The sequence below is a fragment of the Setaria italica genome, chromosome I (genome assembly GCF_000263155.2).
Source record: "Setaria italica strain Yugu1 chromosome I, Setaria_italica_v2.0, whole genome shotgun sequence".
NCBI lineage: Eukaryota > Viridiplantae > Streptophyta > Magnoliopsida > Poales > Poaceae > Setaria > Setaria italica.
This window is the reverse complement of record NC_028450.1, coordinates 41,897,609-41,911,012: the sequence shown is the minus strand read 5'-3', so window position 1 is coordinate 41,911,012 and position 13,404 is coordinate 41,897,609. Positions and strand designations below refer to the sequence as shown.

Here is a 13,404-nt window from a genome sequence, read left to right as displayed (position 1 = left end):
CACCCAGCTCGGCGTCATCCACCCGCTCCCCGCGCCACCCGTCAGCCGCTTCGTCATCGGCCTCTTCGCCCTCTTCTTCTTCGTCGGCGCCGCCTTCGACAAGCTCTGGACGCTGCGCAAGCGCCGCCGCGCCGAGCGCGAGCTCAAGGTCAACGGCTCCTGGCCCCAGGTCCCCACCTCCAGCTTCTCCTTCTTCCTCGAGGAGAAGGACCTCCAGCGCAAGGAGTCCGTCGAATGGGTCAACATGGTGCTCGGCAAGCTATGGAAGGTCTACCGCACAGGCATCGAGAACTGGATCGTCGGCCTGCTCCAGCCTGTCATCGACAACCTCCAGAAGCCCGATTACGTCAACAGGGTCGAGATCAGGCAGTTCTACCTCGGAGAGGAGCCGCTCTCCGTCAGGAACGTCGAGCGCCGGACCTCGAGGCGCGCAAACGACCTGCAGTAAGTTCCCCCACTTCCCTTTTTCTTTTTCTTTTTTTATAAAAAAATCCCTAAATTAGCTGCTGGTGAAGAAGAAGAAGAAGAAGAAGAAGAAGAAAAGGCACCGACCAAGTTGGTTCTGTGTTCCAGGTACCAAATTGGCATTCGCTATGCCGGTGGAGCACGCATGGCATTGGCCCTCTCCCTAAAGTTTACCAAAGTACCAATCGTCGTGCCAGTTTGGGTTCGAGATTTCGACATTGATGGGGAGTTATGGGTTAAGCTAAGGCTCATTCCAACAGAACCATGGGTGGGAGCTGTATCTTGGGCTTTTGTATCCCTTCCAAAGATCAAGTTTGAGCTCTCACTGTTCCGCCTATTCAATCTTATGGGTATCCACTCGCTTGTCCAAACTCAATATCTTGATTTTATTGTTATTCAATTGTGTTTTTGAAAGATGACATATTTGGCCCCTTCGAACTTGAATTACTTGACTGAAGCAAAATTTTGTACTTTGGGAATCAGGAGTATTGGTTTTCTCAAGATATGCGATATTACACGTGTTAGACAAAATTTTCTATATGTGTCCTAATTACTACATCGTGTTACGCAGTAGTGCTAGTACCTCTCTTGTGCACATAGTTCTGTAGTTATTCCTTTGTTGGATAGTTGAAGTTTAAGCTATCTTTGTTTAGAAAAGAAATATATGCAGATCACAATGTTATGGAACTATTGTATCGTTTATATTGCTCATATGTACATGTTATTAACATTTGATTGTTTTTTTGACTGATAGAATGGGATTAAACAACTAGAATGACATATTCCATTCTTTAGTGCTGGGTGGTTTGATGACTCCAGGCGGAAGTCGGAGACCTTTATAAATGAATTTAATTGTCTAAATTCGCAAGATACTCTCAACCGAATTAGCTCTTTGGTAAAACACCATTAAAAGTCCAAATTAAGATATGAGAAGATCTGTCTTTTTTTTGTATCCTACATACAAGCCGTTGTTCATTTTTTTTTCCTTGATTGTGAGCCTTTTCTTTCATGATATTCCTATAGCATTATGCATTACAAATCTAATAGCTTGGCTAACAATATTCTTACATCTTTTGCATGGACCTGGTGCCTGTCTCTGCTAGCCATTCCTGTTCTGTCAATGTAAGCATGTTTGCCTCAAACATTATGCAAATTTGTGGTTCAATCTGTTTGTTTTAGTGCAATCAATAGTCCTTGTTAATCCATCTTTTTCCTATCACCAGCAATTACTATTGGTGCATTTATTCTCCATTCAGTTGGTATGTAGCCATTTAGGTCATTTTGTAATGATAATATTATTGTTGCGGTGCCATCCCCACCTTGTCTCCTAGTTTTGTCTAGTTTTGATTGCTTATAAAAGATTAAAAGGCTATTCCTATTTGCTACCCTCCTGTTTCCTAACCATTTTCGCAATAACTTTTGCGCTAAAAATGTTATCTTTGATCATGCTTCGTTGGTTAACTTTCTATCACACCTAGCTTCTTTAGTGAATGACTCACAGACTCTCGACAAACACTATTAGGATTTATGATCAAAATATCTAGAAAAGAAAATTGTGTTTCTTACTGATTTTTTGACATATTTATTTGATGTATATATGATGTTGATAGTTTCAAAATATTCTGTTTGTATCATGTTTCAGGGAAAGTCTTCGATCATTCCCAAATTCAATGTCTTTGGCTGTCGCAATTTTTTATGCGTTTTTTTTAGACAGGTCCTGTTCATTGCTAGATATTAACATAATAAATCACCATCGCCAGGTTTCTCACAAAACTTCTGACAGAAGATTTGCCACGTCTCTTTGTGCGGCCCAAAAAGATAGTCCTTGATTTTCAGAAGGGAAGAGCTATGGGACCTGTTTCAGGAAGTATTGCAAGTGACATAATTCAAAATGTTGCAAGTGACATAATCCAAGATGGAAACAAGGACTTCGTTGGAGAGCTATCGGTGACGCTAGTTGATGCTAGAAAGCTTAGCTTCACCCTGTTTGGTAAGAGACCTTTTCTTTGCAAATGAAATATATCTATTAGTCAAGAGATCTAGCATCTGCTTATTAGTTAAGAGCTGTCATCCAGTTCATCAGTGGGAGCCCTATCTTGTCCCTTGTTGTATTAGGCAAGAATTGCTAAAATTGAAAAACTTTCCTTTGGTAAATAAAGTATGAAAGTAGAATCCGGTAGACCGAAGGAAAAAAAATTTGGGCAGGTCTCAAATGGCTCCCCGTTTCTTAGGGCTATGCTAGACTAGTTTTGATCCTGTCCAAAGTAGCACGGGATTTTTGCAGCTGAGACATTTGTGCTAAGGAATGTGCTGAAGTATTAATATCTGGACTGATAGAATCACATGGCTGAGTGGTGCTACACTTAGTAAGTATGGTTGCTCTTAGATCAACCCATATTGTCCAATAATATTTGTATAATCTGGGGAACCAAGAGAAGGTAGTTCCTTCTTTTGTTATAAACACCTGTTTCATCTGCCGTGCGGAACTTCACATTATATTTCATTTGCAGGCAAGACAGACCCTTATGTTGTCATGATTCTTGGTGATCAAGTGATAAAGAGCAAGAAGAACAGTCAAACAACTGTGATTGGGCTACCAGGAGAACCAATTTGGAATCAAGTAAGGTTTCAACACTCTGAACTCATGGGTGTTTGCTGAAACCTTACTTCATGTACACCATCATGCTTATAAACACTTCATGTTAAAACAGGATTTTCATCTGCTTGTTGCAAATCCTCGCAAACAGAAGTTGACCATTCAAGTGAAGGATTCAATTGGACTAACTGACGTCACTATTGGCACTGGGGAGGTATGTTTTTTCTTCAATCAGGAAGTTCCTTCTATTCTCCATCGATGCTAGTAGATGTGTTTGAGCATAAAAGTATGAGATCAATGGTTTTCCATGTGATTCTGGGCATCTTTGGTTACATTCGGATGAATTTCTGAAAACCGTATAATATTTTTGTCAGGTTGAGTTGGGGTCGCTTAAAGATACAGTTCCAACTGACAAAATTGTAACTTTATATGGCGAATGGGGCTTGTTTGGGAAATGCGCAGCTGGAGAGGTGCTACTTCGGCTTACGTTCAAGGCGTACGTTGAGGACGAGGAAGATGAGACGGTGAGAAGCGAGCTTGGTGGTGGTTACATCTCAGACGAGGATGTGCTGGACTATGTCCAAGGTGACATGAGCAAGGGAAGTGACTTTTTGGGTAAAGAAAGAGAAACATTCATGGATCTCCTTGCTGCGCTGCTTGCGAGTGAGGAATTCCAAGGTATAGTGTCATTGGAAACGGGAACTTCAAGAGATCCTGAGCAGGTGGGCAGTGGATCAGGAAGTGCCGACAGTGTAGTCTCTCCTGCGGTGGCTAATGCGGAGACTGTATCTAATAGCTCCACAGGTGAAGAGCCATCTTAGCTTTGATTATATATGTTGGCTTTGCTTGTTTGGTTTCTCATATTGTTGTTTATTTCAGATACGGCTCTGGTGTGGCTTGCGGCCATAACGAGTGTGGTAGTGCTCGTGTCCTCCAACCTTGGTGCTTCAGGCTATTTCAACCCTTGAAGCCAGGCATCATGATTAATTATTGTTGGAGCAGCTTAGCAAAGCAATCCATCCATCCGGCTTCAATTTTCTAACAATACGGCTCGGCTTGCTTGTAAATTTAGCGTTTCATCAGATCCACAGAACCATGCTAGCTGAGCTGAGTTAACCGAAGCTGGTTGTAAATGGTCGTGAAAATTCACATCTCTTATTTTCTTTTCTTTTTGACATCTTTCCAGCAAGTGTATATTCATATCATCTCTTCTTCTGTCCTAAAGTTGTTTGTGCTGTTCTGTTTGGACTACCAAATTGGGCTGTGGCCTCAAGGATCCGGCACCAGCAACTCCTCTCACCTTCCGGTCTCCCCTCCACGGCTGTATTATATGTGTCTTGACTGGAGTATATATGTGTCTTGTATTATTAGTAGTATTAGCTGTATTGGATGGATTAGCATGCGCTAGATGGAGGTCGAAACTGCTCTGGCATTAGATACTGGCATTGCTTTTGCTGCTCCTTGCATTCACATCTTCATGTGCTATCTTCTTGTTCTTTGCTCATACAGAGGAGAGCTCCCTAGTGTTCTATATTGGTATCTCTGTGATGTTACCATCTCTCTGTTTTATTGCTAAGTTTGTAACCTTGCCTGCTGTTGAGGGTTGGGATGGGATCTAGTATGTTAATCTCTAAGTAAAGATCCATGTATTTAGATAAAGGTGTATGTTGGCATGTGATGACGTTAATATGCTTATGCTCAAATCTTTTCTAACTATAAACGGGTCAAGGGGTAAATACTTTAGGTGAAGGTGCTTCTGCTGACATGCGTCGAATGAGATTTCAGAGCTTGGTACAACAGCGTAACATGTTTGCTTGGTCCTTTTCCAAACGAAATGGACACGACTGCAGTAATGCTAATGTTGTGCCAGAATTTCTACACAATCTATAAACAGCAATTTTGCAAAATATTGCCTGTACTATGTAGAGAACATTTGTAAGGTCAATAGATCTTATGTCTGCTCAGGGATAAATTGTTCTTCTATGTTGCTTGACATTTTTAATTTGACAAATGGATGCATCATGGATGTATATGCCATTTCACTTACGAGGATGTTGTTGCTCCTTTTTCCTTCAGAGGCAGAGGCAGCCTTGAGACGTGTCGGATCTGCAGACACCTCTGGTGCGGCGCAAGAGGAAGAAGGTTCTTGTGGACTACTTGGTTCAGTTCCGATGGATTCTTGTCATCTTTGTGGTCCTTCCATTCTCTGCGCTGATTATCTGGGAGATATGTGGTCTGCTATGAAGTCTGAGAAACGCCGGCAGAAGGAGCATGAGGAAAATGTAAACAAAGTTGTGAATCGGCTTAAGCAGAGTTCCGGCTTCAACCCCGAGAGAATCGGTCCAAAATTATTACACTTGCCGTGCTCTGATGTGATAGGTTTGGCAAGGCACTCTTGAAACTGTTAGGTATTTCTTGGTCCTTTTTTCATTTCATGTATTTGTTTCGTCTGATAATTCAGCTGCTTGTAATAAATACTGCATTTGGTATTCGAGATAATTCAGCTGATTCCAATGGTTAGTTGATTTGATCCTCGTAATAAATATCATACTCCTAGCGATTGCAAAATGTTTGGTATTGGAGATAAGCTGCCTGATTTAAAATGGTTGGCTGATTATTCTTCCATTAATAATATTTTGCCTTGCTGTCCGGCAACTTGACTACCTGAGGAGCTAGCTGTGCTTCAAAACTCATTTTAAATAAATTGAAAAGGTAATAAGTGATGAGTTAGTTATTACTGATCCATGGATGGTGCTGTGTATTAGTATTATCTTGATGAGTTGCAGAGCGTTCAGCATGCATGCTGTAGCTTAGCTTTTACTTCATCAAAATCTATGACTCTAGGAAAGCTAAAATAACCTATATAATTTGAAATAAAGGAAGTATTTAACGGAGGGCGTGCATGGTGTGCATGATTTAGGCTCGGTTTGGATCGTCCAAAACTAATTTTTTTTAGTTGGAGAGCTACTAGAGCTAATTTTATTTTGAGTCAACTAAAGTTTAGTGTTTAGTTAGGGTCTCCAAACGACCTTAATTTCACAGCGGCATGCATGGAGAGGTAGGTGTCCAAGATAGAAAGAAACTATATATGCAAACGCACACTCTGATGAAAACACAAAAAGGCTAGGTGATCCCAGCCAAACTTTTGACTTGGACTCCTAACCTACTTATTAATTATATTTGGCCCTGCTTTCATTTTCATTTCTTTCTTGCGTCTGATATTTCAGCTAGTACGGTGTTGGAGATAATAATTAAACCTAATTATATTTTCATTAATTCTCATTCTCGTTTATTTGCACACCACCAGTGTATATACACTACAAATTAACACGATCCAGAGTACTTCATGATATCCACCCTCTCTACTATCAAGTCTCAACGATATATATATATATAAATACGACGGGCAGCAGCAACCAACAGCTGATCGAGCGACATCGTCCCGGTCTTCACGACTATCCCATCTCCATTCTCTTGCTTCCTCTTTCCCAATATCTGCTCTCATCTGCTCCGGTATCTATGTTGGAGGCCTGTTGTCTGCCAGGAAATCTGTGAGAGACTAAGTTGAGATTTGTTTTGGTCTATCTGTGATGAGTGATTGACTGGATTGATTTGAGGTTTTTCCGGTTAAGTCCATATTTCATATGTGCATGATTATGCTAACGGCTAACCGGAGGTGTGGTGTTGTGTGAGTTGTATTGTGGTATGTGTAAAATATATCTTGTGGATGTGCAGGTGTTGGATGCGATATGGCGGTCGACGGCATGAGGTGAAGGTCAAGCGAAAGATTCATGCTGATGTGCTAGGGCTGCTAAGGGTGGACACGAGTAAGCTTGGACTGAGGGACCCGAGGAGTCCGGGCGGAGTCATGGACGATTCACATGGTGCACGGAAGAGCAAGAGTACACTGGGATGAAGACAGCGTCGGTCGAGTCAAGCGGGAAAGAGGTGAGTTGAGTAGGCGGCTCAGGAGTCGGGAGCGAAAGACTTGGAGGCGTTGAAGGCTTGGCGGAGGTCGGACACGGTCGACATCAGTGAGTCGCGGCGTGCAAGTGGGTTTGACCAGTTTGACCTCAAAACCGGAGGTGAGTCACGCCTGCGGGGTGTGCAAGAGGGTTTGGCTGGTTTGGCCTCAAAACCGGGGGTGAGTCACACCAGGAGGGTGTGCAAGAGGGTTTGACCGGTTTGACCTCAAAACCGGGGGTGACTCCGGCGTGGCCGGATAGCGTCGAGTCGGAGGACACGTGGCACCATCAGGAAGCCTACGTCGAGGCGAAGCGAAGTCGTGAAGACGCCAGGTCTGTCCGATGTATCGATAAAAAGTTGGACAGTTTTACACCTAGAGGGTATTTGAGATGTATGTATCATGTAAGGGTATTCTGATCATTTTCTGGATGCCTATATATTTGTGGAAAGGGTTGTTGGGGCAGCCACATCTCTTAGGCTCTTTAGCGGTGGGATTCTTATTTTGTTGGTGAGCTTATTTTGTTGGTGAGAGCCTTTAGGTGAGAGAGAGGGAGAGATGAGAGGATCTTTGATTTGATCCTTTTGCTATCCAAAGCTTGAGTAGGCTAGGAGTGGCTTGTAACTGAACATGGTGGTGTAATTCAAATATCAATTTCGTGCTCACTTATTCTATCCTCTTGGAATCTGAAATTTATCTTTTTCGATATTTTCGGAGGTATTTTTGGGGGATTTCTTGATCTTCGTATTTGGCTTCAAATCCCGTGAAATTTGTGGGGGGTTTTGTTGCTAGGAGCCTTTGAGCAATTTTGTTGTGATCCCTGCTCAAATCCCTCACTTATTTGGCCCAAATTTGAATTTCCCCAAAATTCCCCTTCTCTTGTGTTTTTGACCAAAATTATGAAATTTAAGGTGAAGTCTCCTTCTTTTTAAGGAGATCTTTTGGGCAAAGACTCACTTCTTCTGGGTGAAACTTTGGCTAAAATTTCGTGAAGTTTAGACGTCATTTAATCGAGTTTCCGTTTTCTTTAGATCTTGACCCGCGTAGGGAAAAATAGGAAGTTCTGGTCCAATAGCATCTCTCTTGGCTATGTGGATCTAGCAATTCTAAAAGAGAGGTGTGGGGGTTGATTTTGAAAATTGACCTTGTTGTTGGGAAGTCACCCGCAGATCAGTAGCTTGAGGAGGTTCGGCAACATCTGCTTACTTATGAATGTGGTACCATCACTTTTATGCTACGGGAGAAATGATTAGGCAATCATTGCTTGATCAATAGCTAGTTAGCTTTGCAAGTTTTTTCCTGTAGCTTTACGATGAGAGTGCAGTACCTAATTCTTTGCATGCTTAGACAAGTGAAGGTTTAGCATTGGCTTTGCTTTCCTCTTGTGCAAGCTTTTCGGTGCCTCGCTTTGCTTTGCTTCCGCTATACTTTGAGCTTTTCTAATCGTTTCTAGAGTGAGTTTGTCACGAGTTGACTTGTTTCATCTTAGCGATTAGAAACGAGGTGTGTTTGGGTCACAATCGAGGTACAAACCTTGTTCTCGGACAGAAGTTTAAAAAGCCTCCGGTCGTAACGTCGGCAGAAGGAGCATGAGGAGAATGTAGAAAAAGTCGTCAACCGTCTTGAGCAGAAGAGATCCAAAGAAGGATGGCCTTGTTTGCACAGCTAGGAAGCCTTGGGTTGTTGTTGGTACGCGCAAGGTGGACTACAAGCGTGCCAGGCGTTTCGAGGTCGACCTTTCTGCATTCAGCAACATCCTTGAGATTGACATGGAGAGGATGGTCGCCAAGGTCGAGCCTCTTGTTAGCTGCCCGATGAATCTTTCGGTCGCCGTAGCTCCAGAGTTTGATGGCCTTACTGTTGGTGGTCTGATCAACAGTTCTGGTTGTGGTCCCTGTGTGGTACTTCCCATTCCCGCCTGTCAGAAAGTGGGGTAGCAGTAGCAGGCCAGCAGCAACAGAAAGTGGGCCCCGCCTGTCAGCGCAGGTGGAAATGGCGGGAAGCAAGGGCTCCTTTCCCGCGCCTTTCCCCAAATCTCCCGCCTTGCCCTTTATTTAGTGGGACTCCGCTCCGCTCCCTCGCCGTTGTTGCCTCCGATCTCATCCCACCAAGCCCCATCCGCCGTCGCGACGAGCGAAGGAGAAGCACGGGGGAGCCAGCCCCAGCCGCCAGCCATGAGCCAACCCGACTTCTCCCCGTCGCAGTTCACCTCCTCCCAGAATGCCGCCGCCGACTCCACCACACCGTCCAAGGTCCTCTCCTCCTCTTGCTCCTTCGACCTCAGCCGTTGCCTTGCTAATGTTCCACCGAGCTGACCTGTTGTATCCGGTGATTGGATTCGCAGATGCGGGGCGCATCCGGCACCATGCCGCTCACCGTGAAGCAGATCGCCGACGCGCAGCAATCTGGCACCGGCGACAAGGGCGCCCCATTCGTCGTCGACGGCGTCGAGACGGCTAATGTAATGTGCCTCTTTCCCATCGTCGTCGTCGTGTCTTGTTCATATGGAGTGGGCAATTAATTTGGGGATTTGGGCGGGTTTTGCAGATTAGACTTGTGGGGATGGTGAACGGCAAGGCGGAGCGGACCACCGATGTGTCATTCACGCTCGACGACGGCACTGGCCGCCTCGATTTCATCAGATGGTGACACCATTTCCATGAATCATTGCTCTAAATTCCAAAAGAGAAATGTCTTTTTCTCCTGCAATTGAATGGCTGGATGCCAGATATTACTTTTTAATGGCACACTGCTAGCTGTCATCAGAATCAAAATATGCTGATCCTGTACTGTACAAGTCTTATCCTAATGTAAACACTGATTGATTCTACACTTGGCAGTATAGGTGTGTGCATGTTTCAGTGAACTTTCAGAGCTATTCACCTTGTTTCCTTACCCCCCAAAGAAATGGCATAAGTTGTCTAATGCCCGGGCCCATCATGTTGACTATACCTGTACTTAGCCAATTTAGTAATAGATTTCCTTGCACATGGTTATTCTTATTTCTGTTTCTGTTCACAGGGTGAATGATGCTTCAGATTCTTCTGAAACTGCTGCTATTCAGTAAGTATAAGCTATAGGCTTTTCATTCTTATTAAAGCATTTCACTATCTTCCCTTTTTCTGGAGGGAAGTTGCTGCACTTTCTTGTGGATGGATCATCACTTTTCTCTCTTTCATCCTGCTTATCAAGGAACGGTATGTATGTCTCGGTCATTGGTAGCCTCAAGGGACTTCAGGAGCGAAAGCGTGCTACTGCTTTCTCAATCAGGTATCATTGGCAGTAAATTCATTTAAGCTGAATGACTCTCGCAATGCAGCATACAAATAAACTCATGGATTTTATTTCAGGCCCATAACTGATTTCAATGAGGTTACACTGCATTTCATTCAGTGTGTTCGGATGCATATAGAGAACACTAAATCTAAGGTATCACACCGTCCTGTACTAAGGTCCTCGAAATGCTCCCATGATATCATTCTTGTGGCTACGTGTTACAAGGCTCCTGGTTTACATCGTAGGTTGGCAGTCCCGCACGAACCAATTCTTCAATGGGACTGTCCGTCTCAAATGGATTCAGTGAATCAAGCACACCAACATCTTTGAAATCCAATCCAGTAAGTTGCAACCGCAGTTATTGAATTGACCATTTAATCAAAAACTCTTTCAGATATCATCATGCCTTACTGATTCCTGTAGGCACCTGTGACTGGTGGAGCAAATGGAAATGACACTGATTTGAACACACAGGTGCTGAATATTTTCCGTGAACCAGCAAACATGTAAGTTGCACATCCATTGCCCTCCCTTCACCTAGTAAATTTATTTGTTTAACGTTTCCTTTTTCAATTAATTTATTTTTTTTACGAAATACGTGACCTGAAACCCAATTACCTGTACGAAATATATTGTGTCCAGCCTCTCCAATAGATTATTGCGTCAACTGAAGTTTTAATGCTTGGTCATCCTTTTTATTATATTTATTTGCTTCCTACGAGAATATGATGGCCTGTTACCTGTACTAACTTTAGCATTTACTTTTTCACTGAACATATACAAAGTTAATTCATTTTGTGCAATGCGTTGGTAATCTAGTTGCTCATCATTATTTATGATTGTATCATTGACAGTGAGAGTGAGCATGGGGTGCACATTCATGAGATAGTGAAGCGGCTCAAACTGCCGGAGGAGAAGATCAGGTAGAGCTCTTTCCCTTGTCTTCCACTATAATATGAATTTTCAGTGGTTAATATGAATTTGGATTGTGGTTTTATGCAGGGAAGCTATTGTTTACAATGAGGATTGCGGGCATATTTACTCAACAATTGATGATTTTCACTTCAAGTCAGCTTTGACTGACTGAAGTTGCAACCGAAACCAAGCATGTTTACTAGTATCCTGGCTGGCTGCTTGCAAGGCAGATTATCCTAGAGGGGGGCATGTTAATAACCATCTGTGGTATGAGGGACCTGCTTCCACCTTGTTGCACTAAGTTAGGAAGGAAAGAGCGGTGTGAGAAAAGACTGACTGATGGTGTTAACCCTAGCTAAGATTATCCTATTATATGTATGGTGTATGGAAATATCGTGTTGTTGCGTCTCGGTTAATTTCTTGGCATCATGAGATGAAGTTGTGACAGAGGAATGAAGTTGCTGGGTAGGTATGAAGTCTAGTGTGTGCAAGTTATTACGCTGCTTCTTTTGCTATACAAGTTAATTATGTAGTAAACATATTAGTATATTACAGAAAAATACTGGGGAGCCATCAAATCAAGCAAGAGACGAGACGAGACAGACAGACAGAAATCTGTATAGTGCAGAGATTATTGGGCAATAATAACTTGATTTGGTGGGTGGTCCAATCCGAATCCGAAATCAATCATTCACATGGATTATTGCCGCTACAGCTTGGTTGGTGATACATACAAATACACTAGAATTAGCAATCAAGAGCTAGTACGTGATTGTATTACTACATCAGATATACACCTATATATATAATATATCTCCAGTGCAGCAGTAGTTGGTACTCCCTCCGTTCCAAATTACTATTCAAAAAGAGTTTTTAGATGCATAACAAAAGCCAAAACCAGTAGTAATTTGGAAGGGAGGGAATAGATCTGAATGTGATGACCACGGCACAGCATATTATTGCACACGGTCGATTTGATCCATGATGATGATGATGATGAGCTGGGGGATGGACAGCCTATCTGTCCAGATCCCCTGCTGATATCTGAGGGGCTGAGCTCATCTTCCTCTCTCTTTCTTTCTTTCTTTCTTTCTGTTCCTTGGCTCTTATATATACTTCTCTGTGGTGAGTAAGCTAAGCTCAGAGCTTGATCCGCACAGGAGCAGAACATGCAAGGACGACTGGAAATTACAGTAAGTTTCAGTGAAACAAAAGCCAGACAAGCCGAAATGGAAGGAACAAACAAACAAATGGATCGAAACAGAAGAGCGCTGTCGACTGCACTGGTAGTTGCATGTGCATGCATGAGTTGTTCCCCCATCCGATCCGTTATGTTTTCTTGCTGCTAGCTGCTTTTATTTTGTTGCTACTTACCACATGTATGTCGTCTCTTGCATGCATTAATTTAATTACATCGCTCTGTAAAGTGCATCACATGCATGCATACGCTTTCAAATTTAGATCATTTTAGATTCATAAACATTAGTATTATGCATCTAGACATAGACTATATCTACAAACATTATGCACCTATAAATGCATATCTATAGACTTTTGGGTGCATGTTATATCCCTATCTTTGGGTTCCTATATATATATTTGTGTTTAATTTAGACAACCAGATAGACTTATATAATGATGCCTAAAATTATGTGGCCATGCATGCATGGGCCAAAGACAGTGGAGTCGTCGATATGATCACCATTCTAGAATGCACGTGAAAAGTGTAAGCACTACTCATGGACTGATGGTGCATGTGATCCGGGCGGTGCCTCTGCTTATTATGAATGACTGGCCACTGATTCTACAAATTACTGTATTCATTACATAATTGATGGAGGTGATGGATGTAGCATCGCAGTAGGAGCGCAGGGCCGGCCGGCAATTCTGCCCTACCATTTCCTGGCTATTTATAAGGCGCCTCCCGGCCCTCCCCTCCCCTCCCTCTCCACACAACCACCATCACAACACTCTCTCTCTCTCTCTCTCTCTCTCTCTCTCTCTCTCTCTCTCTCTCTCTCTCGCCCCCCTGCTAGCTTAGCTTAGCTTAGCTTGTTACAAGACAAGAAGGAAAGAAGCAAGCAAGATCGTGGCCATGTTCTCCACAGGCTTTCTTGAACTGTGAACTCGTCGTGTGTGCTGTTTGCATGTATATAGCAGAAGAAGCGCCTTGTTGATGGTCAAGAAA

The 13,404-nt window shown here is 43.1% G+C and overlaps 2 protein-coding genes across 2 annotated transcripts; both read left to right on the top strand.

Moving 5' to 3' along the window:
- Nucleotide 1: 1 nt before the first annotated feature.
- Nucleotides 2–4,458, top strand: LOC101776405 (synaptotagmin-2; the record flags this gene model as incomplete). Its single annotated transcript, XM_004955240.2, has 8 exons — nt 2–444; nt 574–815; nt 1,569–1,587; nt 2,226–2,455; nt 2,976–3,085; nt 3,177–3,275; nt 3,436–3,865; nt 3,941–4,458. Coding segments are annotated over 8 exons (1,662 nt in total), but the record flags the coding sequence as incomplete, so codon positions are not given.
- A 4,636-nt stretch (nt 4,459–9,094) lies between these two features.
- LOC101786380 (replication protein A 32 kDa subunit A) lies at nt 9,095–11,711 on the top strand. Its single transcript, XM_004954442.2, has 10 exons — nt 9,095–9,277; nt 9,370–9,486; nt 9,573–9,670; nt 10,047–10,088; nt 10,218–10,295; nt 10,376–10,454; nt 10,547–10,642; nt 10,725–10,807; nt 11,156–11,224; nt 11,304–11,711. Exons 1-10 carry the CDS (start codon nt 9,200–9,202, stop codon nt 11,386–11,388), a joined length of 825 nt encoding a protein of 274 aa, XP_004954499.1. The 5' UTR covers nt 9,095–9,199; the 3' UTR covers nt 11,389–11,711.
- Nucleotides 11,712–13,404: the final 1,693 nt, after the last annotated feature.